This window comes from Podarcis raffonei, chromosome 3 (assembly GCF_027172205.1).
Source record: "Podarcis raffonei isolate rPodRaf1 chromosome 3, rPodRaf1.pri, whole genome shotgun sequence".
NCBI classification, from domain to species: Eukaryota; Metazoa; Chordata; class Lepidosauria; order Squamata; family Lacertidae; genus Podarcis; species Podarcis raffonei.
Window position 1 is genome coordinate 102929356 of NC_070604.1, and position 26628 is coordinate 102955983.

The window sequence follows — 26628 nt, forward strand, 5'->3', positions numbered from 1 at the left end:
GTTCAAGTACTCAACTTTTGAGATTATCAGCAATATATTTAAATATACCCAAAAAAGAAAAACAGTTAATTAAATTATTTGATGGTGGTTCTTGGGAGAATCTGGGGGAAGGGGTACATTTTGTTTGAAATAATAAGTAAAAAAATCTGCAATATCTTCCTGATTCCCCCAGACCAAGAGCTGAAGACTCCTCTTTCCATTTCCTACCAATCGGAAAAGAAAAAGTATCTTCATAGCACAATAGTACAGAGGAAAGCAGGGAATGTCCTCATAGAACATTTATTTGGTCTCTTTTCCTACTAGAAATGAGAATTGGGGACTAAAGTTTACACCTGCTGTCCTTCCCCTTGCACCCCTCTGCAGTTTAATACTTCAAAGGTATACTGGGAAGATGGTAACTGTAGCAATGTTTTCAATTTTAAGCAGGAAACATCAGCAGAAAGGGTTAAATCTGTTTGAACCCCTCTGCAGCCTGCCCCATGTGTGGCGCTAGTACACGCTAAAATCGTGTGACAACAGACCTGTTCTAAGCAGGAGCAATGGTTTCTGTTTGTATAATCTCAGAACAAGGTGATTTTGTAATCTGGTTGTATCAGCAATGAATTGTGTAGATAGACTTTTTCCTTCTGGGGTTCTTGTATGTGCCAGGATGGTTAAAAGAGAAGACAGCTAGGAAGAAGTACATATGTACTCTAAAGCTGTTCTGGGAATGACCTTTAGAAAAAATTATTTCTAGGACTATAGTCAGAGATGAAGATAATTTTCACACGTGATATTTAAATCGGCTTTGTTTTAAATCCGCTTATAATGTGAACGTACATTGGTTGGGCAGTGTATTTTCTGTTTTTTTCTGAATTCCTTTCTGTATTAACAGTATTTGTTATCTAACTGTTTAATTGTTTTAGATCTTTGTAAGACAATATTTGTAAGCCATCTCCACCTCACTGGAAGCAGCATGCATTATCAACATACAGCTTGTGGACATGTATATGTCAAAAAAATGCAAGGGAAAACATATTTAAATAAATAAGCAGAACAGGCAAGCCCCTGCCTTCAAGAAACCTATGGTCTAAATAATGGACATGAGTACTATTATAAAGAGACTGTCTCAACTTTCCTCCCACCTTTAAAAGAATTCTTCATAATTTCTTTTCCAACTTCTCTTACCTAGCATTTCTATGACCTTTGCCCCCTGGGGACAGCATGGCATTTGGGAAGAGTGTCTTTGGTATGAAGTATGACAGAAGTGCCATTTATGCATGTTTAAAACGATATATTTAGCTCCTTTTGTGGTTTTAGTATGTGTTCAATAACAGTTGTTTACTGAAGGATGGTTGTAAAAACAGGAAATGGTGAGGGGGTAATTTGGCATTTCTATCCTTATACCTTATGAAAACAAAACAAAACCCAGAACTGGTAAAGGAAAAGTGTTTGGTAAGTGGAGAAGAGAGGGAAGGAGGCTGGAAATATTTGTAATACATTATTGCTAGCTATAGGAGAGTCTTATGACTAAATTTGGAGAAAAAATGTTTGCTTAATAATTAGCTTGAAGAGTTGAACTTTGGCATGTTTGCCTCTGCTTTTTGGCAATCCGTTTTGCATCTTTAATGCACATTGTTCAGAAACTTAAATAACTTTGAGACTTATGTTGTGTTAGCCATTTCAGTATAAAACCTCTGCTTGCACAACAATAGCTGAAGCAGCATCCTGTGCCTGGCAACTGTAGCAAAGCAGCTGAATAATTCTACCTCATTTGTCTATTTAAAGACTTGAGATAGCCTGATAACTTTTATAACTTGATACAAGAGGCCATGGGGCCTTCATTCACCTTAGATTCCCTGCAAAGTCCCTTGCATGGTTTAGCATGGGCTTCTATACATAGCCATTAATCTGGTTGCCTGTAAAGAGAATTTCCTTTGAGTAACCAGGTAGAGAGGTTTTATAAAAATGGAGTTTTGTAAAATCCTAATAATAAAAAATCATAAAATCGTAGAGTTGAAAGGGACCCAAGGGTCATCTAGTCCAACCCACTGCTTGAACCAGCAACCATCTAGTTAACATCCATGGACACTGACCCATTTGGGAATGATAGGAACACTGAAGAAGTTATTTACATATTAATGAAAAGATGCTAATTAATAAAAATGACTAAAGGCCAAAATGGTTAATGTCATTATAGTTTATTGCTATATTTGTATAATGCAGTAAATGTTAAATATTTGTTTAATTTAATAATATTGGGGTAAGGAGGAGGCTATTGTGTGATAAGGCTCCTACCTTTATCACTCACTAGAATGCATGACAGGAACAAATAATATCACATTTTCATTAATGCAGATGAAGTGTTTAAAAATATTACCATTTGGTAAATTGGTTGTCACTTCATTTACTGGCATAGACTATATTAAGGAATAATTCAAATACACAGTAGAGTGGGGCATATTTGTTGTTTTTGGAACTAGATGGCCCGCAGAATTTTTGTTGATGCAGCTAATGACAGAAGGAGAAATAGCATCTCTTGACTTTCAGGACTGCAGAGTTTTAAGCCCAGCTGTTAGAAAGCACAAATTCTTTTAAAGTAAACTTGATCTGAAAATTATTGTTACAGAATAAACATGGAACCCTGTAGTGACGTGTTTGTAGAATCAATTTTGGAGTGCAATGTTATTTTAAAGGATCTTGGCAAAGAGAAGTAACACTGTATTGTGACATTAACTGGAGTGTCTGGTGTTTTCTGCTGGATCAAAACGGCTGGAATTTGATATATGATGGTAATTAATATGGCTCATTCTGAGAAATAGAATCATTCCAGTGAATTTTCAGTGCTTTTGCTGGGTTAATTGGCAAAAAAGAAAGGAATACATAAATATGTACAGTAGGTACTGGCACAGATCTGAGACTAAGATCCTGATAGAGCAGCTGCATATTGTAGAATGACAGCATTGGCTGTTGGAGGAAATTTGTGCCAATTTCACTCTTAAGCAAAAAGTAAATATTATATTGAACAGCCCCACACAGGACGTCTTCTGGAGATCATGTAATTTAGATACTCTGTTGGAATCTGAGTGGATGAAAAAAGATATCAGCCTTTGGGGAGTAAGGGAATAATGCACAATGGAAAAAGGCAGTGCTGTCGGAGAGCACAGTGTAGTATAAAGCAGAAGTTTTCTCAGTAAGAAAGCTTTTATCTTTTCTCTCTTGTTTGGTTTTTCCGTTTCACTGGTCTATGTATCAAAACTGAAGAACTGTAAAACTGCAGGTCTTCTAATTGCCTAAGCTTTTGTATTAATTTGTGATAACCCAATCTATCAGCAAACTTGGTTGACCTTATGAAGACACGGTTTGGGTATGAGTGTGGTCATGCTTGGCAGGAGATAGTAACTATTAATGCTAGTAAAAACACCTGATGTATCCCAATGTTCACTTTCTCAATGGCAGAGGTAACTTGGAAGTTGAACGGAATCTGTTCCGGAAGTCTGTTCGACTTCCAAAATGTTCGGAAACCAAAGTGTGGCTTCTGGAAGCTCCTGCAGCCAATTGGAAGCCGCACCAGACATTCAGCTTCCGAAAATCCTTGAGAACCAGATTTGAGAACCAGAACACTCGCTTCTGGGTTTTGATCGTTTGGTAGCCGATTTGTTCAGGAGCCAAGGCATTTGAGATCCAAGGTACGACTGTACTTTATACAAACTGGCAAGAAGAAGCGAAGGGTAGAGTACCTAGTAAATGTCAGGCGCTGTTGGAACTTCCTCTGGAGAACCTGGGAAGAATGCTAAAACCTTGAAGCTTCAGCACAAACCCTGACACCTGTCCTTAATTGAACCTTCCCTGCCAAATTCCTGTGTGCACAATAACTTGTCAAGGAAGCTGTGGAGAAGGGCAAAGGGGGAATGAGGCTTTTCATTCCTTCACTCCCTATCTCAAGGGGACACACTCATGCGGTCAGGCAAATAGATGGATATAGAGTCTGCTTTGCTTTGCTTTTCACTTTGATTAATATGAAAGGAATTTGCTTCAGACTTTGTAGAAGCGATGGTACATCCCAGTGCAGCAGAGGAGATATGTAACTATACTGACAACTGTCCTGACATTATACGTTGGCCATTGTGTTTTTCTAGTGGCCAGATTAAGGCCCATAAATCTTTACTTATCAGTTCAGAGCCACATCAGCTGTGAACTGCAGCTCCCTTAGAATCCCAGTGTACATTTGGAGTTTTGTGTCTTCCTGTGAAATCCATGTTTATAAGCTTTCTTGAGTGCCTTCCATGAAAATGCACAATAATGATAAATATGTGTTTTGTACTCTAGCTGAAGCAATATACAGTGGTACCTGTATTGTGTATTAATAAACACTGTTTCAGAACTCGAACGCCGTAAGCCTGGAAGTAAATGCTTCGGTTTTCGAGCGCACCTCGGAAGTCAAACCAGAAACGCGGCTTCCATATTGAGTTTTCCGTATTGAGATTTCTGTTTTGAGGCTTCTATTTTGAGTTTTCAGTTTTCGATATACGATATCTTTATTGTCATTGTCCCTTGCGGAACAATGAAATTGAAAACTACATAAAACTACATAAAAACTACATAAAACATTCAAAAAACCCTAAAAACTCTAAACCCCATTTTAAAATACACTATACTACAGAGACCCCTTATGCTGCGTTTAGAACCAGAATTGCATTAGCGTAGAAACTGTTTTTCAGGCGGCTAGTCCTGGCCTTTATAACCCTATACCTTCTTCCAGAAGGCAGAAGCTGAAAGAGATCATTTCCGGGGTGCGTACTATCATGTGCTATCTCTGCCGCTTTCTTATGGCACCTGGCAGCATAGATTTGATCTAAGGTGGGAAGAGTGCACCCAATAATTCTCTCTGCAGTCTTTACAACCCTGGATAGCATTGTTTTTTCCCTGGCCGTGCAGCTCCCAAACCACACGCACAGACCATAAGTTAGTACGCTCTCCACAGTGCAATGGTAGAATGCCATCAACAGGTCCTTTGAGAGATTGTTTTTCCGGAGGATTCTCAGAAAATATAACCTCTGCTGTGCTCTCTTCACCAGGTCTTTGCTGTTCTCTCCCCAGGTTAGGTCGTCTCTCAACTCCATTCCCAGAAATCGAAACACTGAGACCTGTTCCACGCACTTCCCCTCAATAATAAGTGGCTGAATATTCAATTTACATTTCCTAAAGTCCACAATGATCTCTTTTGTTTTCTTTAAGTTAAGCAGTAAGTTGTTTTTCCTGCACCACTCCCCCAACTGCTCAACTTCCTTCCTATAGGCTGTCTCCCCCTCTCCAGCCGTAATTAAACCAACCACCGTTGTATCATCTGCGAACTTAATGATCTTATTACTGGGGTATTTGGGGGCACAGTCAGCTGTATAGAGCATGTATAAAAGCGGGCTCAACACACACCCCTGCGGCATCCCCGTATTCGTGTTGAGATCCGCAGAGACGTGGGAACCCAACCTGACCCTTTGGGATCGGTTTGATAGAAAGTCTAATATCCACCTGCACAAACATGGTGGAAGTCCCAGGTCTAATAATTTGGGCACCAATCTATGCGGAAGAATAGTATTAAATGCGGAACTAAAGTCTACAAATAACAGTCTCGCGTAGTTCCCTTGCTTCTCCAAATGAGTCAGGACAGCATGTAAAGCCATTGCCACAGCATCCTCTGTGGATCTCTTTGCCTTGTACGCAAACTGGTAAGGGTCAAGTCCCACTGGCAGACAAGATAAGATGCGCTTCCTCACCAGTTTTTCTAAACATTTCATTATAATGGGTGTCAGCGCCACAGGGCGAAAATCATTCAGACTGTCTATCTTTGATGTTTTTGGCAGGGGTATAATGGTAGCGGATTTCAGACAGGGTGGAACAGTGGCTTGGGCCAGAGACTGGTTAAAAATCTTCATAAAGATTCCTGCCAGTTGGTCCGAACAATCTCTTAGCACCCTGCCAGCCACCCCATCCAGGCCCATAGCCTTCCTCGTGTTTACCTCCTTTAATATTCGCCTCACTTCTCCCTCTTCCACCCTGGCAGCATTTCCTGTAGGTAGTGATGCCAATAGCTCTGGCATCCCTGTTGGAGTCACTGTTGGTGTCACCTCAAATCGGGCAAAGAAGGTATTCAACTCTCCCACCAAGGAAGCAGTACTCTCTGCCACTGATGAATTCCTTGATTTATAACCAGTCAGATGTTGGACTCCCTGCCACATTTGTCTAGTATCATAATTTCTCAGATGGTCCTCAATTTTTCCTCTGTACTCCGCTTTTGCTTTCCTGATACCCCAACGTTTCAGAACTCGGAACAGTCTTCTGGAATGGATTTCACTTGAAAACCGAGGTACCACTGTATTTGTAGGGACTAGCTACAGTTGCCTTATCTCTTAATTCTTCCCAGTCTTGGCATTTCTTAATCAGCTCTTACAGTTCAACCCTTAGTAATTTGGCAGGAGCCAATTCTGAAAACATCTCCCATTATTTAAATTTGCCATGTAAATATTGCCATGTAAATATTGAAAAAGAGAAAGTTGAACTCAAGACCCTAGACTGACCATCGCCTATGAAAGTATTGCAATCTTGCTTACCTAGTTGAGTCACCCAACTGTACTTACTGATGTTACCAGGCTTATATATATATCTACCTTTTTTAGTTTAATGAAAACTGTTCTTTATTTGGAGAAAATTGATAGCAAATATTTGAAGATCTGATTGAATGTAAGTCATAAACATAGAATAAAATATGATACAGTTTGTGGGATAAGTAGAAACAAAAATGCTTCTAAATAAAGTCTAAAGACTTTCAGCTGAACTCTGTGAAATAGTATAGAGTGTTCTACGGAAGAGACTGCAGGGAAGCAGATCGCCTTTGCTTTTGAACTATTTTTCCTTAAGGCATTAGATATTTATTCACATGTGGCTTTTCTCTGTTCATTGTTGGAAGAAAAATAACTCACAGAGAATTGTTTGATTAGTGTCAGATGTAGAGTAGTAATTTCCTGAGTTTAGTTGTATGTTAAAAAATTTGACTCATTTTTGTGTCTTTAATGATGGTTTTACTAAGTATGAGATATATGAAACCATAGTTCCGAGTTTGGGCATTGGATATCAATCAGCCAAAGGCCTGGTTGAAGAGGAACATTTTTGCCTGGCGCCTAAAGGTGTATGGTGAAGGCACTAGCCGAACCTCCCCACAAATGGGGACTGTAGAAAAGGCCCGTTCTTTTGTTGTCATGCTCCAGACCTCTTGTGGAGGAGGCACACAACGAAGGGCCTCAGAGGATGATCTCAGGATCTGAGTAGGTTCCTATGGAGAGAGGTGGTCCTTGATGTATTGTGGTCCTGAGCCGTTTAAGGCTTTATAGGTCAAAAGCGACACTTTAAATTGGCCTCAGATACTGATTGGCAGCCAGTGCAGTTGAGCCAGGATCGGTGTAATATGCTCAAACCATCTTGCCCCGGTGAGCAACCTGGCTGCTGAATTCTGCACCAGCTGAAGTTTCCAAACTATCTTCAGAGACAGCCCTATGTATAACGCATTGCAGTAATCGAACCTAGAGGTTACCAGAGCATAGACAACAGTAGTTAGGCTGTCCCTGTCCAGCAGGGGCACAATTGGGCCACCAACAGGAACTGGTGGAAGGCGCTCCGCACTGTGGAGGCCACCTGAGCCTCAAGTGGCAGCAAAAGATTCAGAAGTAAGTCCAAGCTGTGTACCCACTCCTAAATCTCCCAGCCATCGAGTCTATGGAACCGCCCCCTAACAGTGCCTCCATTTTATATGGATTGAGCTTCAGTTTGCATCCAATCAATTACCAAGATAAGACAATAATCTAGCATATCCACTGCCTCACCTGCAGCTGTAAAAAAGAAACAGAGCTGTGTGTCATCAGCATATCATAGACAATGTACTCCAAAAGTCCAGATAACCCCACACAGAGGTTTAATGTAGATGTTAAACAGCATAGGGAATAAAATTGAACCCTGAAGAATCCCGCATTGAAGGTTCCACAGGGCTGAAGAATACTCCCCAAGCTACACTCTCTGGAAACCAGAACTACCACAAAGCAGTGCCACCAACTCTTCTCTGACAGCCACTCCATATGGACACCATGATTGTTGGTATTGAAAGCCACTGAGAGGTTGAGGAGAATTAACAGGGACACATTTCTCTCCTGACACAGGTCATCATATAGGGTGACCAAAGCGGTTTCTGTGCCAGTTTCACCGGCCTAAAACGTGATTGAAATGGCTCTAGAAAATCAGTTTCCTCCAAAAGTACCTGAATCTGGTCTGAGATCACCTGCTCAAGAACCTTGCCCAAGAAAGGGAGATTAGAAACTGGCTGGTAGTTACTTAGATTTTCTGAATCCAGGGAGCATTTCTTGAGGAGTGATTTTACCACTGCCTCCTTAAAGCAAGCAAGGACCACCCTGTCTTCCAAGGAAGCATTAATCACTTACGTCCCCTCTCTACTGGTTTTTATCAGCCAAGAGTCCAGAGCGCAAGTATTTGCCCTTGGCCACATCCTTGAGTATTACTAACTGAAACTCATTCAACACAACAAGACTAGACTGTGCTCTGGACACCCATGAGATCCATCTGCTATAACTGTGGAGTTAAGATCTCGGTGGAGGCAAGCAATTTTATCCTCAAAATGTTTTGCAAACAAGTGACAAAGGGCAGAATTCAAAGTAGACCTAAGGAGATTGCTGCATCAGCACAAGTGTTTCTGCTTGTCTGGTGAAATTAGCTCCGTCTCCCTCTGTACAGTACTCTAAGAGTTCTCCTGACCGCCCAGGCTGATCTGAGGAGGGTGTGGGGGAAGGAGGGAGGGAGCCCCATTGTGCTATTGGGACTTGTTCTGGCTCCTGCTAGCACAGCTATTAAATTGAATCCTGCCCAAATGGTAGATCTCCAAACTGAATTAGAGAGGTAAAAATTTACAATAGAGAAGGAAGATTAGAAGGAGTAAGAGTTGCTTTTTAAAGATTGAGAGAGGGTTAAGAAAAAAGTAGATAGTTTAGAAGCAGAGAAACATCAGGACAAGATCATTGCAAGAGACTTGTGTAAGTGAAGAATAGGATGAAGAGGAAAAGTGCACTTAGAAATAAAACAAGAAAGCAAAATGAGAAACTTAAATAAAAATGCACAAATAATCAACCAGGAATAATAGCCAGTAGAAGATTTTTCTGTGGCCACCAGCCCAAGAAAAAATGAGCTGAGCAAGCCATGTGGATTTAAGTTTTAAAGCAGATAGGGAACCTTTCTTAATGTAAAAGATGTTCCCTCAGGGTAATCTCCCAAGGGCAACATACTGGCATTGGCTGGGGCTGAAGCAAAAATGGGAGGACCATGCATTTCACTCTCTTTGCCACCCCTTTCTCTCTCTCTCTTTTCAGCTTCCTTTCTAGGCAGAGAAAGAGAGCCTTATCTTCCTCCCTGCTCACACCACTCCAGGGGTACTAGAGGAGGGACAGATATTTCTGTACCTATTCCAGCAGCTCATTTGGCTCCTGTGCGAGGTGGGGAGAAAGAGGCTTCCGTGTTCCCAGCATGGAAATAGTGAGGAATGAGGCCGAGAAGCAGAAGTCATGAGGCCAGACAGGAATGGGCTATGAGCCAGAATCAACCTGTGGACTGGTGGTTCTCCACCCAATTTTAAAATGTTATGACATTGGGTGGCAGTAGTTAAGGACAGTCTGTAGTAAAACACCTGAACATCCTTCTTAGAGCTTTCAACAATTCCTCTTCCTGGTAGTTTTGTCAGCAAAAAAATACCCAACTTGAAACATTAGCCAGTTTCTATGCCGACAGCTAAAATATCTGTTTTTGAGCATACAGTTAGAGCACCTTGTGCACTGCATGAATCTGAGAGTGTTCAAGTAAATGTCCAAGTTACAAGATCAGAGCTTAGATGCTGCCAGAAAGCTGTCTGATTTATCCATACTGTGAACTCATGCAAAACTACTTAACATACTTTCTTGACACAGTCAACTTTACAAGGAGCTACAATTTGGTATTGGCATTAATTTATTAACTAGCTGAGAACTATTTTCTAAGTGCATGCTCCATTAACAATTCAACTTGGGGCTGATTTCAGTTTTATTCTTTTCTCCATCTTAAGCCCCAGACATGAATTTAGCTGGGTATATTTTTGCTGATCATAGTCACAAACATGCACTGGACTAGATGGCTAAATTTTTGCTGGTTTCTGAACTGGGATTTAGAACCACATGTTTAGGAATGATCAGGTGACCCACGGTAAAAGTGCTGGTGGAAATTCTAAAATGAGGGGAACGGAGACACAAGATTCTGTGGCCCAGTTTGGCTCATTAAACTGTGGCGAGCATTTGCAGAATATAATGTCTGAATGCTGCTGGATAAACTGCAATAGCTACTGTCCAAATACTTCCCCTAAGACAGGTTCAAATACAAAAGATCAACACTGAGTTTCATGCATGCTATTTGCTTATCAGCTGATATGCTGGCTTTAATGTTATTAACAGCCCAATCATATTTATGTCTATTAAGAAGTAAGCCTCATTGAATTCATTATGACCCCCATGTAGATATGTATAAAATTACCCTGTTCAGTATAACATACAACACTTGCTTTTTACTTCACTTCTTTTTGGAGTTACCTTTAGTCTCATTTATAGTGGGTTATGTGATACAAGCTATGAACCAAGAAATACCTCATTCAAATCTTAGCTTAGGTCAAGGCTAAACTACAGGTGATACTAAAGATGCAATTCAGAAGCACATTGGGTTTTTTAAAAAAGTAGGTGCAGAGCCCTCTGATTTTTATCAATACCACAGTGCATAGGGATGGGACGTTTTATCCATCAATCCTGTTGTGACATTGCAATGCTCCCATTAGCCGGGGGGAGGGGGAGCTTTTACTGACCCTAATCGGAGTTCTTCTCACCCCCAAGGCTAAGAGTCATAGTGCTGTGTGTGGAGGGTGATTTTCTTCAGGATCCCAGCTAGGGAGGGTTAAACCTGCCCTCCCCATGTGCTAGGCTTTATGAGAATCACCTTCCCTGGAGTTGCTATTAAATTTTTTAAACCTTGCTAACCTTCCAAGTGATAGATTTGATCCTCAGTCATGAACTCTCTGGGTGGTCTAAGGTAGGCTGTTAACAATTAGGTCCACCCACCTTCGACTGCAATATGGCAATAATATTCGTCTACTTTTATAAGACTGTTGTATGGACCCTCAAGTTAATGTATATGAACCTCTTTGATTCCTTAGAAAAAGTGCTATATATTATGATGAAGAAGAATACTTCCATTGATAGCAACCAAGGGAGCATGCATCTCATTTTTATTACTACTAAAATGTCTCTTTCCAGATGCAGCAACTTGAAAAGCAAGTGATTGATGCAGATCGACAAGCAGAAAAAGCTTTTCAGCAGGTATGTTCATAATGCAGAATTATGTACAGTAGCAACAATGTTCTGAATTTAACCTAATGTAACCTAATGTAAATTTATTTTACAGGCAACCCAACCCCCGTTCTGTCCCCTTCTGGGGCTGAAAACGACTCGTGCATTGGTGGTGACACATCAATTGGATGAGTGCAAAATGGTCACCACCTGCATTTATATTTTAAAATCATATTTTAACCCATTATTCAGTCAAGTTTTAATGGGCAATCAAAATCCTTGGCTGGCAGCAGCGGGGCTTAATAGATCAGTATAAGTACCTCCACAGGCCCACCACGCATTCCTGCCAGGGTGGAAAACTAGGGGCAGGGGGAAAAGCATTTTTTTGCTATGCCAGCTCCCAGGTTGTCACAACAGGGCCAGTTGAGAATCCAACGAATCCTGTGCCAGCCCTGTTTCAAGAGTTCCTGCAGGCTAACACTGACTGGCAGCAGCTCTCCAGGGTTTCAGTTTCCCAGTGCCGTTGGCCTTGGGCATACATTTGTATTTTACCATAGGAATGCATCAGAAAGCTTTGATTGGAAATAGAGCCCTTTATGTCTACAAATTGCAAAACAACAGATTTGTGATCATCATATGTGATGGTGTGCACAGTTTCCTACATGAACATGATACAGTGGTGCCTCGCAAGACGAAATTAATTCGTTCCGCAAGTTTTTTCTTCTTGCGAGTTTTTTCGTCTTGCGAAGCACGGTTTCCCATAGGAATGCATTGAAAATCAATCAATACGTTCCTATGGAAACCGCCTTCAGACCAGGTCCGGGGACAGTCTGTCCCCCGACCTCTTCTGAAGGCTGGGGGGGGGGACAAGGGCTTTTCTTCCCGCCGCCAGCCTTTAGAAGGCTGTTCTGAAGGCTGGCGGTGGGAAGAAAAGCCCTTCTCCCCACCTCCCACCCCGCAAGCTCCGGGGACAGGAGGGCTTTCCTCCCGACTGCCAGCATTTTAAAAGCCCCCAGGACAGCGGAGAAGTCTCCGCTGTCCCGGGGGCTTTTAAAATGCTGGCAGGCGGCAGCACACCGTTCGCTGCCGCCCGCCAGCATTTTCAGAGCGCCCCGGGACAGCGGAGAAGTCTCCGCTGTCCCAGGGCTTTTAAAATGCTGGCGGGCAGCAGCGCAGCGTTCGCTGCCGCCCGCCAGCATTTTCAGATCGCCCCGGGACAGCGGAGAAGTCTCCGCTGTCCCGGGGCTTTTAAAATGCTGGCGGGCGGCAGCGCAGCGTTCGCTGCCGCCCGCCAGCATTTTCAGATCGCCCGGGACAGCGGAGAAGTCTCCGCTGTCCCGGGAAGGCAGGCGGGGGGAGCAAAGACTTTTGCCCCCCGCCGGCCTTCAGAAGAGGTCCAGGACCTCTTCTGAAGGCCGGCGGTGGGCCAAAGTCTTTGCTCCCCCCCCGCCTGCCTTCAAAAGCCGTCGGGATAGCGGAGAAACGCGCTGCGCTTCTCCGCTATCCCGGGAAGGCAGGCGGGGGGGGGAGCAAAGACTTTTGCCCCCTGCCAGCCTTCAGAAGAGGTCCAGGACCTCTTCTGAAAGCCGGCGGAGATTTCCCTATGGGCTTTCTTCTTGCGAAGCAAGCCCATAGGGAAATTCGTTTTGCGAAGCACCTCCAAAACGGAAAACTCTTTCGTCTTGCGAGTTTTTCGTTTTGCGAGGCGTTCGTCTTGCGAGGCACCACTGTATTTATATAGAAAATGCATCTAGTGTGAAGAAATCCTAGGTAGGAGTGGAGACAGTTCCATAAACTTGTGAGATTACAAATTTGCTATGGACAGAAGCTTTGGTTCTTCAGATTTAATTAGAAACTGCTAGGATCGTTCCAGATTTATTTCCCTGACGAGGCTGAATTTAAATAGGAAGATAATATCAACTGAGCAGCATGAATCCCTCTTGGTATGCCTGCCTTGTAATGCTTTCATGGCCTAGCCTGAGTGCCTCTGCAAATATGCTAGCAATTTATAGATAACTGAGCCTTGACTTTTATCTTTAGCAGAGTTGTTAGGCATATTCAGCTTTTCCAACACTTGACCACATGCTCTATTATAAGCTATGTTTATACAAAAGGAGAAAAGGGTGTTTTAGGGCTTAAATTTATTTATTGTTCTTGTTTAAAATAGGCATGCTCTGTGCCTGTAAATGTCTTTGTTGACAAATTATTACAAGGTTGGCCCTAAAACTTTTTAACTCAATAAATTGGTAGTTTGCATTTAGCTTCTCTTCTGCATTCTGTCTTTTATAAACATTCATGCCCGCACATAGTATAAAGTAGTCAGGGAAAAGTTCAAAATAGTCTTGAGCAGAACTGGTTAGAGGGGCATGCAAATGTTTTTGCCCAGCGAAACTCTCACCCCTTCCTTTTCTGCAATTTCCCCCATCTCTTTGCAAGAAAGTGAAAAAATGTGGGACTGCTTTCATTTGTTTCATGGAATTTACTTTTAAGTAATTCCCCCCGCCCCACCTATTATTTGAGAAGATCTCACAAATAATGCTTTGATTGAATTATCCATGCAACGGTTACCAGGGCACTGTTAAATATTTAGCCAAAAACATAATATAATAGTTTATGCAATTAATATTAGACATGTTACTGAAGCAGGACCTTCATAAACTACCCATGCTGGAGATCTTGTCTGTTGTATCGGTTTGGTCACTCCATCTCAGATGTTGCAAAGATACAAAATATTTTCAAAAAGTCAAAATGATCCATGGATTAGAGCACATTCTGTGCAATATTTGGGACTGTTTCAATTTTTAGTTTTAGGACAATTAAGGGGACACTTGATAGAAGTTTGTGGAATTATTTAAAGGTTTTGGAGAAAGTAGACAGAAATAATTTTCTTCCTCTCTCACAGTACCAGAACTTGTGGTCATCCAGTGAATCCATTCACAGTAGATTCATGACAGACAAAAGAAATTCGTTTTTCACACAATGCATCATTAACTTATGGAATTTGCTGCCGCAGCATGTAGTGATGGCTACTGGATTAGATGACTTTAAAGGGGGATTAGACAGATTCACTGAGAATAGATCTCTCAATGGCTATTAACTAAACTTTTGAAGATGTTTAGCTTTTGAAGATGTTTTGAATATTGCTGTAATCTGTTCTGTTACTCCTGTTACTTTTTAATGTAGTTTTATATTGCCTTTTGAATGTATGGTAACTTTTTATTTTGTTAGCTGCATTGATGGGTTTGATGTTAGCTGCATTGATGAAAAGTAGCATAGCAATAAACAAACAAACTAGGGTAAGTAAGTGGAATGCCCCTGTTCAGAGGCAGAATGCATGCAATACTAGCAGAAGACTTCAACCTTTATGCCCTGCCTGCAGCGTTCTGTGAACAGCAGTGTCATGTTTGTGAAAAGCAGGGGATGGTCATTGTGAGAACAGAATGCTAGAACAAATTGGCCTGATCCAGCAGACTCATAACGTTCTTATAATCCAGCTGTTCTGATTATTCATGGGAGTTCCTCCACTTTTTGCACTGGTTCTTACAGGACCCTGATTCAAAATTTTGGAATTTATGTTTGAGGAAATGGGCCAAGAAGAACCGTGGTTCCCTTACTAGGCTGAATATATTAAACAGAACAAAATAAAATAAAATAGCAGAAGGTGGCTGTACAATTTTATTGTAAGGAATCTCTATGAAAACCACTGTGGAAATGCAATTTACAGTAAATAGTAGAGAAGCAAAGTAGATCTAATCCCGTTTCGCAAAGTAAACTAATTTTGGAAACGAAGGTTAACTCATGTAGTAACAGAGAGTGTTGAGATTGTCCGCACGTGTCATGGTTCACTGTTCCCCAACCAGGGAATCTTAGCAAGGGGCCATCACTGTCTGTGTATACATGCTGGTGTTTTGCAGGGGGAATGTGCATGCAGCTAAAGCAGCTCTGTTGAATTTTGTAGTTGGTTAAGCACAGTGCAATGGCAGATGCTGGTCTCAGCTCACAAATGGCTTGAGCAAGCAGGCAACAATATTGGTGGACTAGACAATTTGACTCAGAAAACAATTTAACAAATTTCTGTCTTAAAAGTAATCTGCTTTCTATTTTTTCAGGAATAGTTAAAACATTTTCTCTATGAGTTCAAAATAAATTGCATGCCTTAAATAATCCCTGCTAAACTTTTTAATAGTAATTATAAACACTGGTGTTCATTCATCGTTGTATATACTGGTGATCCAGACTATTCTTGGGAGGCACTCTACTCGCAGAACTGTCCTGCTGATGGAAGTAGTGGGAGGTGATTTCTTCTTATTCCTCCTGCAATCTGTGGTGTCCATCCAAAAAGTTGTCCCAGAAGGAAAGAGTATCCTCCAGAACTGTGTGGGAAATAGACCTGGGGACTGCAAAGGAAAGGCGGAATTACCAAAATTACCCTCCTTCCTCCAGCAGCTCGAGTGGCATACATGGTTCTCTTCTTATTTTTATTTCTGTGGTGTAAACAGTTTTCATATATAGTGCTATGTTCTAACTTTTAGGTGCAAATTATGGAGGAGAAACTAAAAGCTGCTAATGTCCAAACCAGTGAGTCAGAGACAAGACTATATAAGAGATGTCAAGATCTGGAGACACTGGTGCAGGAAAAAGATGACATTATACATAATTTGGAAGAACAGCTTGCAGAACAGGTTGGAAATGATATGGCTGTCCCTCAGTTACCTACATTTATAATTTGTTGTATAACAGATAAGAACCAAAGTAGAGAAAAGAATCCATACCTTCTAGATTTTCTTCCCCTGAAAGCCTTGTTGGAAAAAGTAATCAGATTCTGTAAAGTATCTCAAATTTTGATCAGAAATGTAAATGTGGATGACTATATTGCATGGCATGTATCTGAGGAGCTTTTGAATGGGACCTTTTCTAGTTGTTTGGGCCCTTAAAATTGTGTTTTTAAAAATTGTGTTGGGGACAAACTTTCTGCTTTCTTGAAACACTGTAATATTTTGATTCCTGGAGCAACTGTTCCTTTTTTGAGGGGCGGGGTGGAATTCTCAGAACTTCATAAAGCAGCTTCCCAGAAGATCAGACTTGAAGCTGCCAACATATATTTATGTGTTGCCATAATAGCACTGAGATCCAATCTAGTCCCAGCACAGCAGCATCTGCCATAGTGTTGATGTACTGATGTCTTGTTCCTCACCTATAAAACTTGTACAAGGGCAATTGAAGCTTTCTCATTAGCTGGAGGAGAGATTGGGGTCACTTTTGCGGTTGAGGATCTGGATTTTTAGTGGCGGTATTGGCTTTTGTTGTTTCTACAAGAGTGGCTTTTTGTAAGGGGATGAGAGTCGTCGGCTGTTTTCGTAAGCATCAGATACTGCTTTAATTGCATAATGCCTATTGTTGGGTGGACAAAAACGTTTCTTGGGGTCAAGAATGCAAGTTGCAAAAGAGCTGGGTCTGTCATTTTTTCAGAAGCAAATAAGAATACAAGACGCAAAAATTATAGAAGAAAAAGCTGCCAAGATAAAAGAATGGGTGACTGTCAAGCTCCATGAGGTGAGTGCTGTGAGAAAAATGTATCAAAGATGAGACCAAACACTTGAAAATGCTTGAAAATGTAGCAGGCATTATATGGTTAAAGTTTTTTTCATTATTACGTTCACTGATCCTCTGCCAACAAAATGGCAACTCAAAACTATGCACAGATGAAAATCTTAGTGGACTAATTCATGTTCCATTAGCACACAACTGCCATTTCCCAACTTATCTACTCACTAGTAAAAATGAAAAAGTGAGTTATTAGCAGCTTTCCAAATAAGTCCACCAGTTTTACTGATATGTAAAAAGTATTTACTAGTCCTTTTGGTCATTCACACATATGTTAATCATCTGTGGGACACAGGCAGCTTGAAAAGAGGATGTGCTATCCAAGATGCAGTAACTGCTTTTCTCCAAAGCATCAGAGAATGGGATTTAAAGATAATTAGGATTCCCCCTTTCTGTGCATTAGAAATAAGAAAATACTTTTGATTTAAGGTGGTTGATGATGAAGAGAATGGGTTGGTTTTAGTGCCTTTTTCTGTCTTAAGATTTATGGCAGCCATAACATGTAGAATTTTTCAAAATGAAGAAATAGGAACCTAGAAACTGAAATCACAGAATCATAGAATTGTAGAGTTGGAAGGGATCACAAGGGCCATCTAGTCCAACCTTCAATATAAGAGTCCTTTGCCCAAAGTGGGGTTCCAACCTATGACCCTGAGATTGTCTCACGTTCTACCAACTGAGCTATTCCTTCACTAAATAAGCATTGAGATCAACAACTGCGATTCTAATAAACATTAAAATGATATTTTTTCAGATGTAGCAAAGATACACAGGTATGGTTTGAATATTACCTACCTACCTGAATCAGTATTTTGAACTATTCATACATATAAGATAGGGGGAAATGGCTTTTCTCTGGATGCAATGTTTTTCAGTGTTTCTACTCACGAAAAGGAGCTTATGTCTATATGCTTTCAGCTAGAAGTGGAAAATCAGAACCTTCGCATGTTAAATCAAAACCAAACTGAAGAGATGAGGATATTGGAGACTAAATTGCAAGGTAGATGTGGAAGATTATCTGAAAACAGCTTTAAGTGTTATGTACTGTGTTTCATTATTAGAACATTAGCCAGCATGCCTTTACATTGAGTATGTAAGTATTTATAACAGGTTGTATTCCGTGCTAATGTTTGTGCCCCGGGCACAGGATTTTTATGGGTGGAAGTTGGATGAGGGATGCTTCCCCAACTCTGAGCCTTGGCTACTGTTGTGGGCCCCTTTCTTGAAATACTCTTTCCCGCTCACGAAATCAGTCCTTCCGCACGTGCAGAGAGAGGGGAGGAAACATGTCCATGCGCAACTAACTCATTGGATCCTTGGAATTCTTGCTCACTTTTTTCTCCCATTCGAGCCCAGGTCTGCTGCACTGGTACAAGCTACAAGTGGGTCGCCTTCACTCACAGCTAGGCAGTGCCAGGCTGGCTGCAAGCACCCTGTCCATGGCATGGGAGACGGGTGGATGGCCAGACACACAGTGGTGGTGGCTCCCCAGCCTGAGGAGGTGCGCATGCATGTCCCACCACTTCTCTGTGGCTCCATCTGGCAACAGCAGCAGTGCTGCATGGAGGTGCCTTGATAGCTGGGCGATGGCCAGCACCTCCATCCTGCCTACAGCCAGCTTCCTCTGCCCGTTGCCCTGAGCTTCAGTAGAGACGCTCCCACTCACTTCAGCACACTGCCCTGGGTGCTGGCAACCCATAAAACACTACTGGTGAGAATCACCTGGTACATATATTTCCCATGCCCACAATAGGAAAATATGAAGTTGGGACCCCTAGCTTCCTTTGCATTATTTATCCATTGCAGATTTCATTTTTAGGTAGATGCCATAGTGGAATTAGATCACTTGTTTGTGCCATTTTCTAAAACCTAGACTTAAGATTCCTTCAGATGTCATTTCTCTGCATGGGAAGTATCTAGAAAATTGTTATATGTACATTTTGTAATGTTGGAATTTTCAGATATGGATGAGTTGCTTGGATGATCATGAGACACAGCCACAATTTTTTATGTGGCTTGGGAAACCCAGCCAGATGGGCTGGATATAAATAATAATAATAATAATGATGATGATGATGATGATGATGTGGTGGCAATGATTCCTAAATCAGCCTTGAGAGGAAGGAAAGGAAGTTTGAAATGGCTTAAAAATACATATATAATAGCTGTATCAGTCCTTCCACTTGCATATACTCTTCTACTGATAACTGTGAAGACTCAGTAGAAAGGACAGATATGTTGCTGATGCTTGAAAGCAAGCTTGTAAATCAGAATTATGTAGTCTTTGTCTCTTCTGATCTGTAGCAATGCTTACAGTCATCAGATTGAGGGTTTTGCTGATTTAAAACCAAATGAAAAGATTTTGTAACATACATTTTCAAAACCAGTATAGGAATAAAAAGCTGCCTTATACCAAATTAGAAAGCGATAACAATGAGGATCCCTAGAAGTCAAAGCATAAACAATTACAAGACCTAGAATAATCTATATATCTTTATATAAACTACATCAATGAAGATACAGAAACACAAAACCAAATAATATAAATCTGAAGACAGCACATCAACAGACAAAAATCTGTTGCAACTGTTTAGTCTTTTTTAAATTCAGTCTGTTTTCTCAGTTGTTCATGAAGAGTGTGATAACATTCAACTCATGAAGAGATATCCTGGTTCTTCTTGTGCTTTTCTGGCCAATAAAGGTTATTTTTTCTGTGCAGTTGTTTTTGTCTTGATGAATTGCTTTTTTGCCTTGATGAAAAACAGTTTTTTCCCTACAAGTGCATGTACAGTCTTTGAGTGAAATATTTTATGGTTCGTCTTGGCTAAAGAATTCATCAGTGCAAACATAGCTGCTTAGAAAAATGAACCCTTATGGGCCAGAAAAGTACAAGAAGAACCAGGGTATCTTTTCAGGAGTTGAATGTTATCACTCTCTCCAAGGACAATTGAAAAAACAGACTGATGTTTTTATTTTTTAAGGAAGACTGAGTTTAGCGATGTGCCATCTTCAGATTTATATTATTTCTTTTTGTGTTTCTGTAGCTACACTGATGCAGTTTGTTTTATTTGTAGAGAGAGAGAGAAATACAACCCCATTTTTATATACAGTCATACCTCGGGTTACAGATGCTTCGGGTTGCACAATTTCAGGTTGTGCACCGCGCTGAACACGGAAGTACCGGAACAGGTTACTTCCGGGTTTTGGCGCTTGCGCATGCACAGAAGTGCTAAATCGTGCTTTGCATAGGCACAGAAGCACCGAATCGCGACCCACGCAGACGCGGCACTGCGGGTTGTGGACGCTGCGAGTTGCGAACGTGCTTCCCGCACGGATCACGTTCGCAACCCGAGCGTCCACTATACTGTGTCTTGTGATTTTTATACCAGATTTGTCCCGTTAGTCTAGTCTTTCTACTCTCATTGGTAGCAGATCTCTGATCACATACTACCTGTTTCTTTCAATTAGAGATACCAGACATTGAATCTGGACCTTTTGCATTCAAAGCTCTACCACTGAGCTTTGGTTCCTCCTCAGAAAGGGTCAGTGTTATTTACTGCTGAATTGCAGAAGGCCTTTTGACAGAAGGGGGGCTACTACAAGCCCAGTGTTGTTGTCTTGGTACAGGAGCCAAGAACTAATTTCATTGTATGTGTGGGGAATCAGATTCCTGTTCTTGGTTAGCAAGAACAAAAAATATTCCTCATAAATGATAGCTGTTCACCATTTCCCACTTTTTCCATAAATTTTGCTCATACGGTGGTACCTCGAGTTACAAACGCTTCAGATTACAAACTCTGCTAACCTGGAAGAGTTACCTCGAGTTGAGAACTTTGCCCCAGGATGAGAACGGAAATCGTGTGCCGGCAGCGCAGCAGCAGCAAGAGGCCCCATTAGCAAAAGCACGCCTCTAGTTAAAAACAGTTTAAGGTTAAGAACAGACCTCCGGAACTAATTAAGTTTGTAACTAGAGGTACCACTGTATTATGGATTTCTTTCTTTCCACACTTTAGTCGATAGAAATATCAAAGAAAGAATTTCAGGTAAACATGGGTGCTAATATAAAAATTCTTGGATCTTACAGCATTCAAGATAAATAAGAAATATTTTAGTATATAGCAGCAGAATATATTGAATCTTGATATTTGAATTATTGCTGCACAGAACTTCAGGGGAAGAAATCTGTTCCTTCAGCACAAAAGCCTGGAGAAGGCCAACGACTGAGCAGTTTGACTTTTGGATGCTTCTTGAACCGAGCAAGAAGTCCTCAGCCAGTTCCAAAGCCTGACGAGACAAGCAGCTCCTCATCAAAGCAAGCTGAACTAAATGAAGGAAATAGCAGTCTAGGTATTTGGGGCATAATTTTTGAAGTGACCAGTAATTCAATCCTAAACAGATTTACTTGGAAATAATTTACATTGATACCAGTGGAACTTTATTTCTAACTTTACTTCTAGGAGAGCTAGAGACTTCTTTTTAAAAGAAGCTCAGAATCTGGGGCCTCTGCTGGGGGCATGGGTTGGCTGGGTTGGCGATCCTGGTTATCAAACTGCATCATAACAAGCAAGTCTGTTGACCAACTTTGGCCAGAAATACCACCCTTTTAAAAACTACATGCATGTTACAGAACTCATGAGTAAAAACACAATCTAGATGTTTCCCATCAATTGAAAAGGGATTGGGAAACTCAGGCCTGGAGCCAAATGCAGCCCTCCATGCCTCTCTATGTGGCCCTTAGAACTCTTCCCAGGCCACACATACAACTGGCCCTGCTTTGTGACTCAAGAGTGTTTTGCCTGGCTGGAATGCCAACTGGCCTTGAGAGCGTAAAACTTTTGAAAATATAATTTAAGTTGAGGAAGAAACTGACACAGAAATTTATTTTTAATAAACTTCATAATTTTAAGCTTAGTCATCGGGTTCTGTTCATTGTAATATGTCATATAATCTTTTACAAGGGCTGCAGATTTTAATTTTCCGTCTTGACCAACAGTGTTCGTTTTATCAAAAATTTAAATGTGAACATTATAACAGTTTCAGTCTTATCTACAAACTAGTTAACCTGGGGTCCTTGCATTTGAGTAGGAATAGCTTTCTTGTTTTTCAGATGTGTTAACACACTGATCACAAAACTTTATAATACCAGCAACTGAAAGCTTAGGATAGGATGAACTCATCTGGCACTTACATTGCAGGAGTGCTACTCTGGATTTGTCAAGTGCAATGATGTTGCTGCCAATGTTTTAGGTTTGAAATGTCACTTAGCTTATGCAGAAGTACTCTGACCTGTTTGTAGCTTAGGTTGTAGGTTAAGAATCGTTTCTATTACACTTTGCTTCTGATCCTGTATACTTGGAAGTGAAAGCTGTTTATTTTAGTTGGTTCTTACTTGAGGAAAGTGTACTTAGGGTGAAGTACACAACAGCAGTTCAAGAACTGGATAGTAGGGCTGCAGTGCAGAAGAGTCACAGCAGACAACTGGAGAAACTAGTAGAATGGTCAGAGGAGGTATATTTCTCCGCCTTTTCATTGTTATCCCCTCCTTCAGATTCTATAAAGAAAAAAAAGTACTTAGGCTAGTTGACGAAAAAAAGGACTTAGGCTAGTTGCAAAACCCCAGACAGAGCTTCTTTGGGCTCACTTTTGAATTACCCGCTGTGCTCTACATTTTCAACCTGCAGGTGAGAGCCATTTTTGAATGCTTCTCCACGTACAAAATTAACTCCATGTACAAAATCAAAGCCATTTCCTCTGGGAATAAGAGTCTAGCCTTGCCCTTCTCCATTTTTTCTATACTAGTTTTCTATGTGCAGGAAGTTTTGACAAAGCTAGTGGAGTATTAAAACCAGCATCTCAGTCTACAGCAGCCTTTCTCCATCTCCCCAGATATTGTTGAACTACAACTCCCATCACCCCTAGGTAGCAAGGCCAGAGCTCAGGGATGATGGGATTTGTAGTCCAACAACATTTGGGGACCCACAGGTTGAGAACCGCTGCTCTACAGGGATTTGGTCCACTTATTTGTAGATCTGACCATATCTTCTTAGAATGAAGCTGCCAATGTTTCACATAATATTGTATACTATTTGTATACTGTATTTTTCCATGTATAAGACTAGGGTTTTTTTACCAAAAAATTAGGTTTGAAATTGGGGCTTGTCTTATACATGGGTAGTGCTGAGGGGTGTTTTCTTAATTTGGAGTCCCCCAAAATAGGGGGCGTCTTATACATGGGGGCGTCTTATACATGGAACTATACGGTAAGCTGTATATCACAATTATCTTGATTGAAAACAAAGGTGCATTTCAGCTGATGAACACATTGGTTATAAATTACAACCTGCTGCCTTCATTAAAAGTAGTTTTTCCAAACATGTCGTTGTTACTGTTTTTCCAGAGAAAGAAGTCCAGGAAACATCTCTTCTTGGCCAAATGTATGGGAGTAATAGAGTTCTGAAACCTCTACAACATAGCTCTTGTATGCCAGAACAAAGGCAAGCAGTAAAGTCAAAAGACCTAGATAGTAATGCATCAAAGAACTCCTGCATTACAGTAAGTGACTGGAGCTCTGACGAGGAAGAAGGAGGCAAAGGAAGATCAAAATCTAGGTGCGTATCCACGGTTTCAAGTCACACATCTGAAGAAGGCACAGGCTATAGCAGAATTGGAAGTGAAATGTATTTGACAGCATCAGATGACAGCAGTTCTTTTTTGGAAGAAGAGAGCTTCCAAGCTCAGGGAAACATATGCAAAAAACTATATTCTTGGCAACAAGGGTCTCTATGGAAAAACCAGAACCATCTAGTTGGAAAGAGCAACTTGGAATCCTTCAGCGAAAAGAAGGATCATGATAGCTTTTCAGATGAACTGAATAAGAGGTTTCAGTCCCACAGGCTAGATTATTCATCCTCTTCCAGTGAGGCAAATACTCCAAGTCCAATTCTAACGCCAGCTCTAGCTCCTAAGCATCCAGCACTGATGCTGGCAGCAGGCGCTGTGTCTGGCAGACAACTTGATTCTCCATCTAATCTGCCGCCTCCAAAACTGAGGACTCCTAGCATCTTTACTTTAAGTGCAGCATTGGCAAAAAAACATTTCAGCCAGCCTCCTCTATGTTCGGACAAAATGTTTGGCAGAAACAGAAATGCTATAAGCATGATACGTCCTTTTAAGCCTCAGGAAACAGACATAGATCAAGTGGATGGGGAAAGTACAGAAGTTCTGGAGAAGATGGAGATTAGTTGTAATGAGGAATTGTTTACCTATGACTCCTGTGAGACTCAGTGTGCAGAAACCTTGGACTCTAATGATGCAAGAAAAACTACAAGCAGCAAGCCACCTACTCCTCCTCTGCATCGATTCCCCTCTTGGGTAAATGAAATCATAATATTCCAGCTTGTTAATTTAACCAGATATGGTTCACATTTCCACTTGGGGGGGGGGAATTATCCTCTAAATGTTGCTGTCAACATTAAACGTGGGCATATGTTGCTTCGTTGGAAGCACATGTCATCTCTCCAGTCAGAATTGACCACATATGAAATAGTTACAAGTGTTAATTTTTCAGTGCAATAAATAAATAGATCTTGGTTTATACTTCAGAATATGTGAGAACAGATTAGAAGCTCAACTAGGATCAATACAAGTTCATGAAATTTGTCATCGACTTCAGTGAGACTAACAATAAAGTATTTTAAAACCCTTTATAATTTCCCTTCTTTTTCGTAACAGGTTATATAATTTAACTAGGACAAGAGAGAGGGCGGATGGAGTAGAACAGGAAGACATTAAGTTAAATATGACAGCACTATTAGATGAGTTGATTGAAGAGCCTTTACTAGATTTTCCACTTTAACATTAATTTACTACTTATTATTATTTAATCAAGGGCTGGGGGTGGAAAGTTTGAATCCAGGCAGTTGTGCTGGGAGTGGGAAGTCAGTGTTTTCCATCTCATCTAGTATGGCCAGAGTGCGTGTGTAGGAAATGCAAAAAAATGTATTTACTGCCACTGATATTCACAGTTTATAATTTCCTGTGTTTACCTTTCAGTTACTTTTTAATACTTAGAATATTGCTGTTTGCTGTGACTTACATAGGGAAAGTGATAGGGAGAGTTGAGGGAAAGAGTAGTACAGTGGTACCTCAGGTTACATACGCTTCAGGTTACAGACTCCGCTAACCCAGAAATAGTGCTTCAGGTTAAGAACTTTGCTTCAGGATGAGAACAGAAATCGTGCTCCGGCGGCGCGGCGGCAGCAGAAGGCCCCATTAGCTAAAGTGGTGCTTCACGTTAAGAACAGTTTCAGGTTAAGAACAGACCTCCGGAACAAATTAAGTACTTAACCCGAGGTACCACTGTACAGGTAGTTGTTACTAATGTATGCAGTTTGGTGGAAGGTGATCTTAAAAGTATGCATTTCTCTGGAAAAAAAATCCTCAACTGTTCTAAACACATTTAGCTTCTGTCCTAAGCACATTTACTTAAACAAAACAAACATCCTGTTGACTTCAGGAACTATAATAAGTGCTTAGGAAATTATAGGTTAATTGAATTTTGATAGCAATATATAGTGGAAAACACATAAATGATTACTAAAGAGAGCTTATGGGCAGTATCCAACTTATTCTATCTGTGCAAGGATTTCTGCTTGTTCAGTGGACCTTTCTCCCCCATGTGCCATTCTGGGGGTTTCTCCAGCCCTCCAGACCAAGATGTGGGGACAGCATCGGACACATATGGAGACAGGAGAGGTGGGAAAACTCCCTTGGGTAAATGGAAATCTTTACATAGATTGAACAAATCAGTTAGATACCATCCTAAAGCTTAACCGTAATTATTAAACAACATTAAAATATTACCATATGAAGAAATTGGTATCAAACAACCAATATTTCAGTAAAGAACAAATCATGTTGCTGATAATCAAAATAAGCTTTGTTGTAGTAGCCAAAGGCCATGACAAAACCATACAAACACTATCGGGAAAAGAAATATCTATATAACTATGTAACTGTATGTAAAAAGCCGAGTCACTGCCTGAACCATCAAAATCATAAAATGCTGCTAATAAAAAAAATGCAGCAAAGTCTGAAAGAAATACATTTTATAAGGGATAGCTGCAAAAAATAGAGAACTAGAGCAGAAATATGCAAATAACAGATTATCAATTTTTGGCATCAGCTGTTAAAATGTTTCCTAACGTTGAAAAGAAACTTAATTCTGCTCCCATTTGAATTTAGTTGCAGTGGGCCATAGATGTAATGTGAACACAACCTAAAGTTATGGAAAGGCTTAATAAAATGTATTCTAAAAATCTCTGTTTGTATATCAGGAAAGCAGAATTTATGCTGTAGCCAAGTCAGGCTTGCGCTTTTCTGAGGCCTTCAACATGGACTCTTTCAATAAAAGTAAGTGTTTGAGGATTGAAATCTTTAACAGGTACATATTTTTCAACTCAGTGAGACTTACCTCAGAGTAAACAGGATAAAAATCCTTTGCTTGCCTATTTGTGGAAATAAAAGGTCTCAAAAGAGTACAAATGTTTTGCTTCTTCACTTATATATATTAAGTTATATATCTGATGAAGCATGCTTCTTATATTCATGACCATTTACATTATTTTTTACTAGC

The 26628-nt window shown here is 40.7% G+C and overlaps 1 protein-coding gene across 3 annotated transcripts in view; it reads left to right on the forward strand.

The window, feature by feature from the left end:
• PLEKHH2 (pleckstrin homology, MyTH4 and FERM domain containing H2) overlaps positions 1–26628 on the forward strand; it is a 69302-nt gene that overhangs the window by 8943 nt on the left and 33731 nt on the right. For 2 of the 3 annotated variants that reach the window (XM_053383341.1, XM_053383340.1), the window contains exons 3-9: positions 11358–11420; positions 15923–16072; positions 16860–16943; positions 17913–17994; positions 21159–21341; positions 23392–24365; positions 26330–26405. In XM_053383341.1, coding sequence (XP_053239316.1) covers positions 11358–11420; positions 15923–16072; positions 16860–16943; positions 17913–17994; positions 21159–21341; positions 23392–24365; positions 26330–26405 — 1612 coding nt within the window. Of the gene's footprint in view, positions 1–11357; positions 11421–15922; positions 16073–16859; positions 16944–17912; positions 17995–21158; positions 21342–23391; positions 24366–26329; positions 26406–26628 lie in introns of those variants that run through there. The other variant, XM_053383342.1, reaches the window with a different exon arrangement.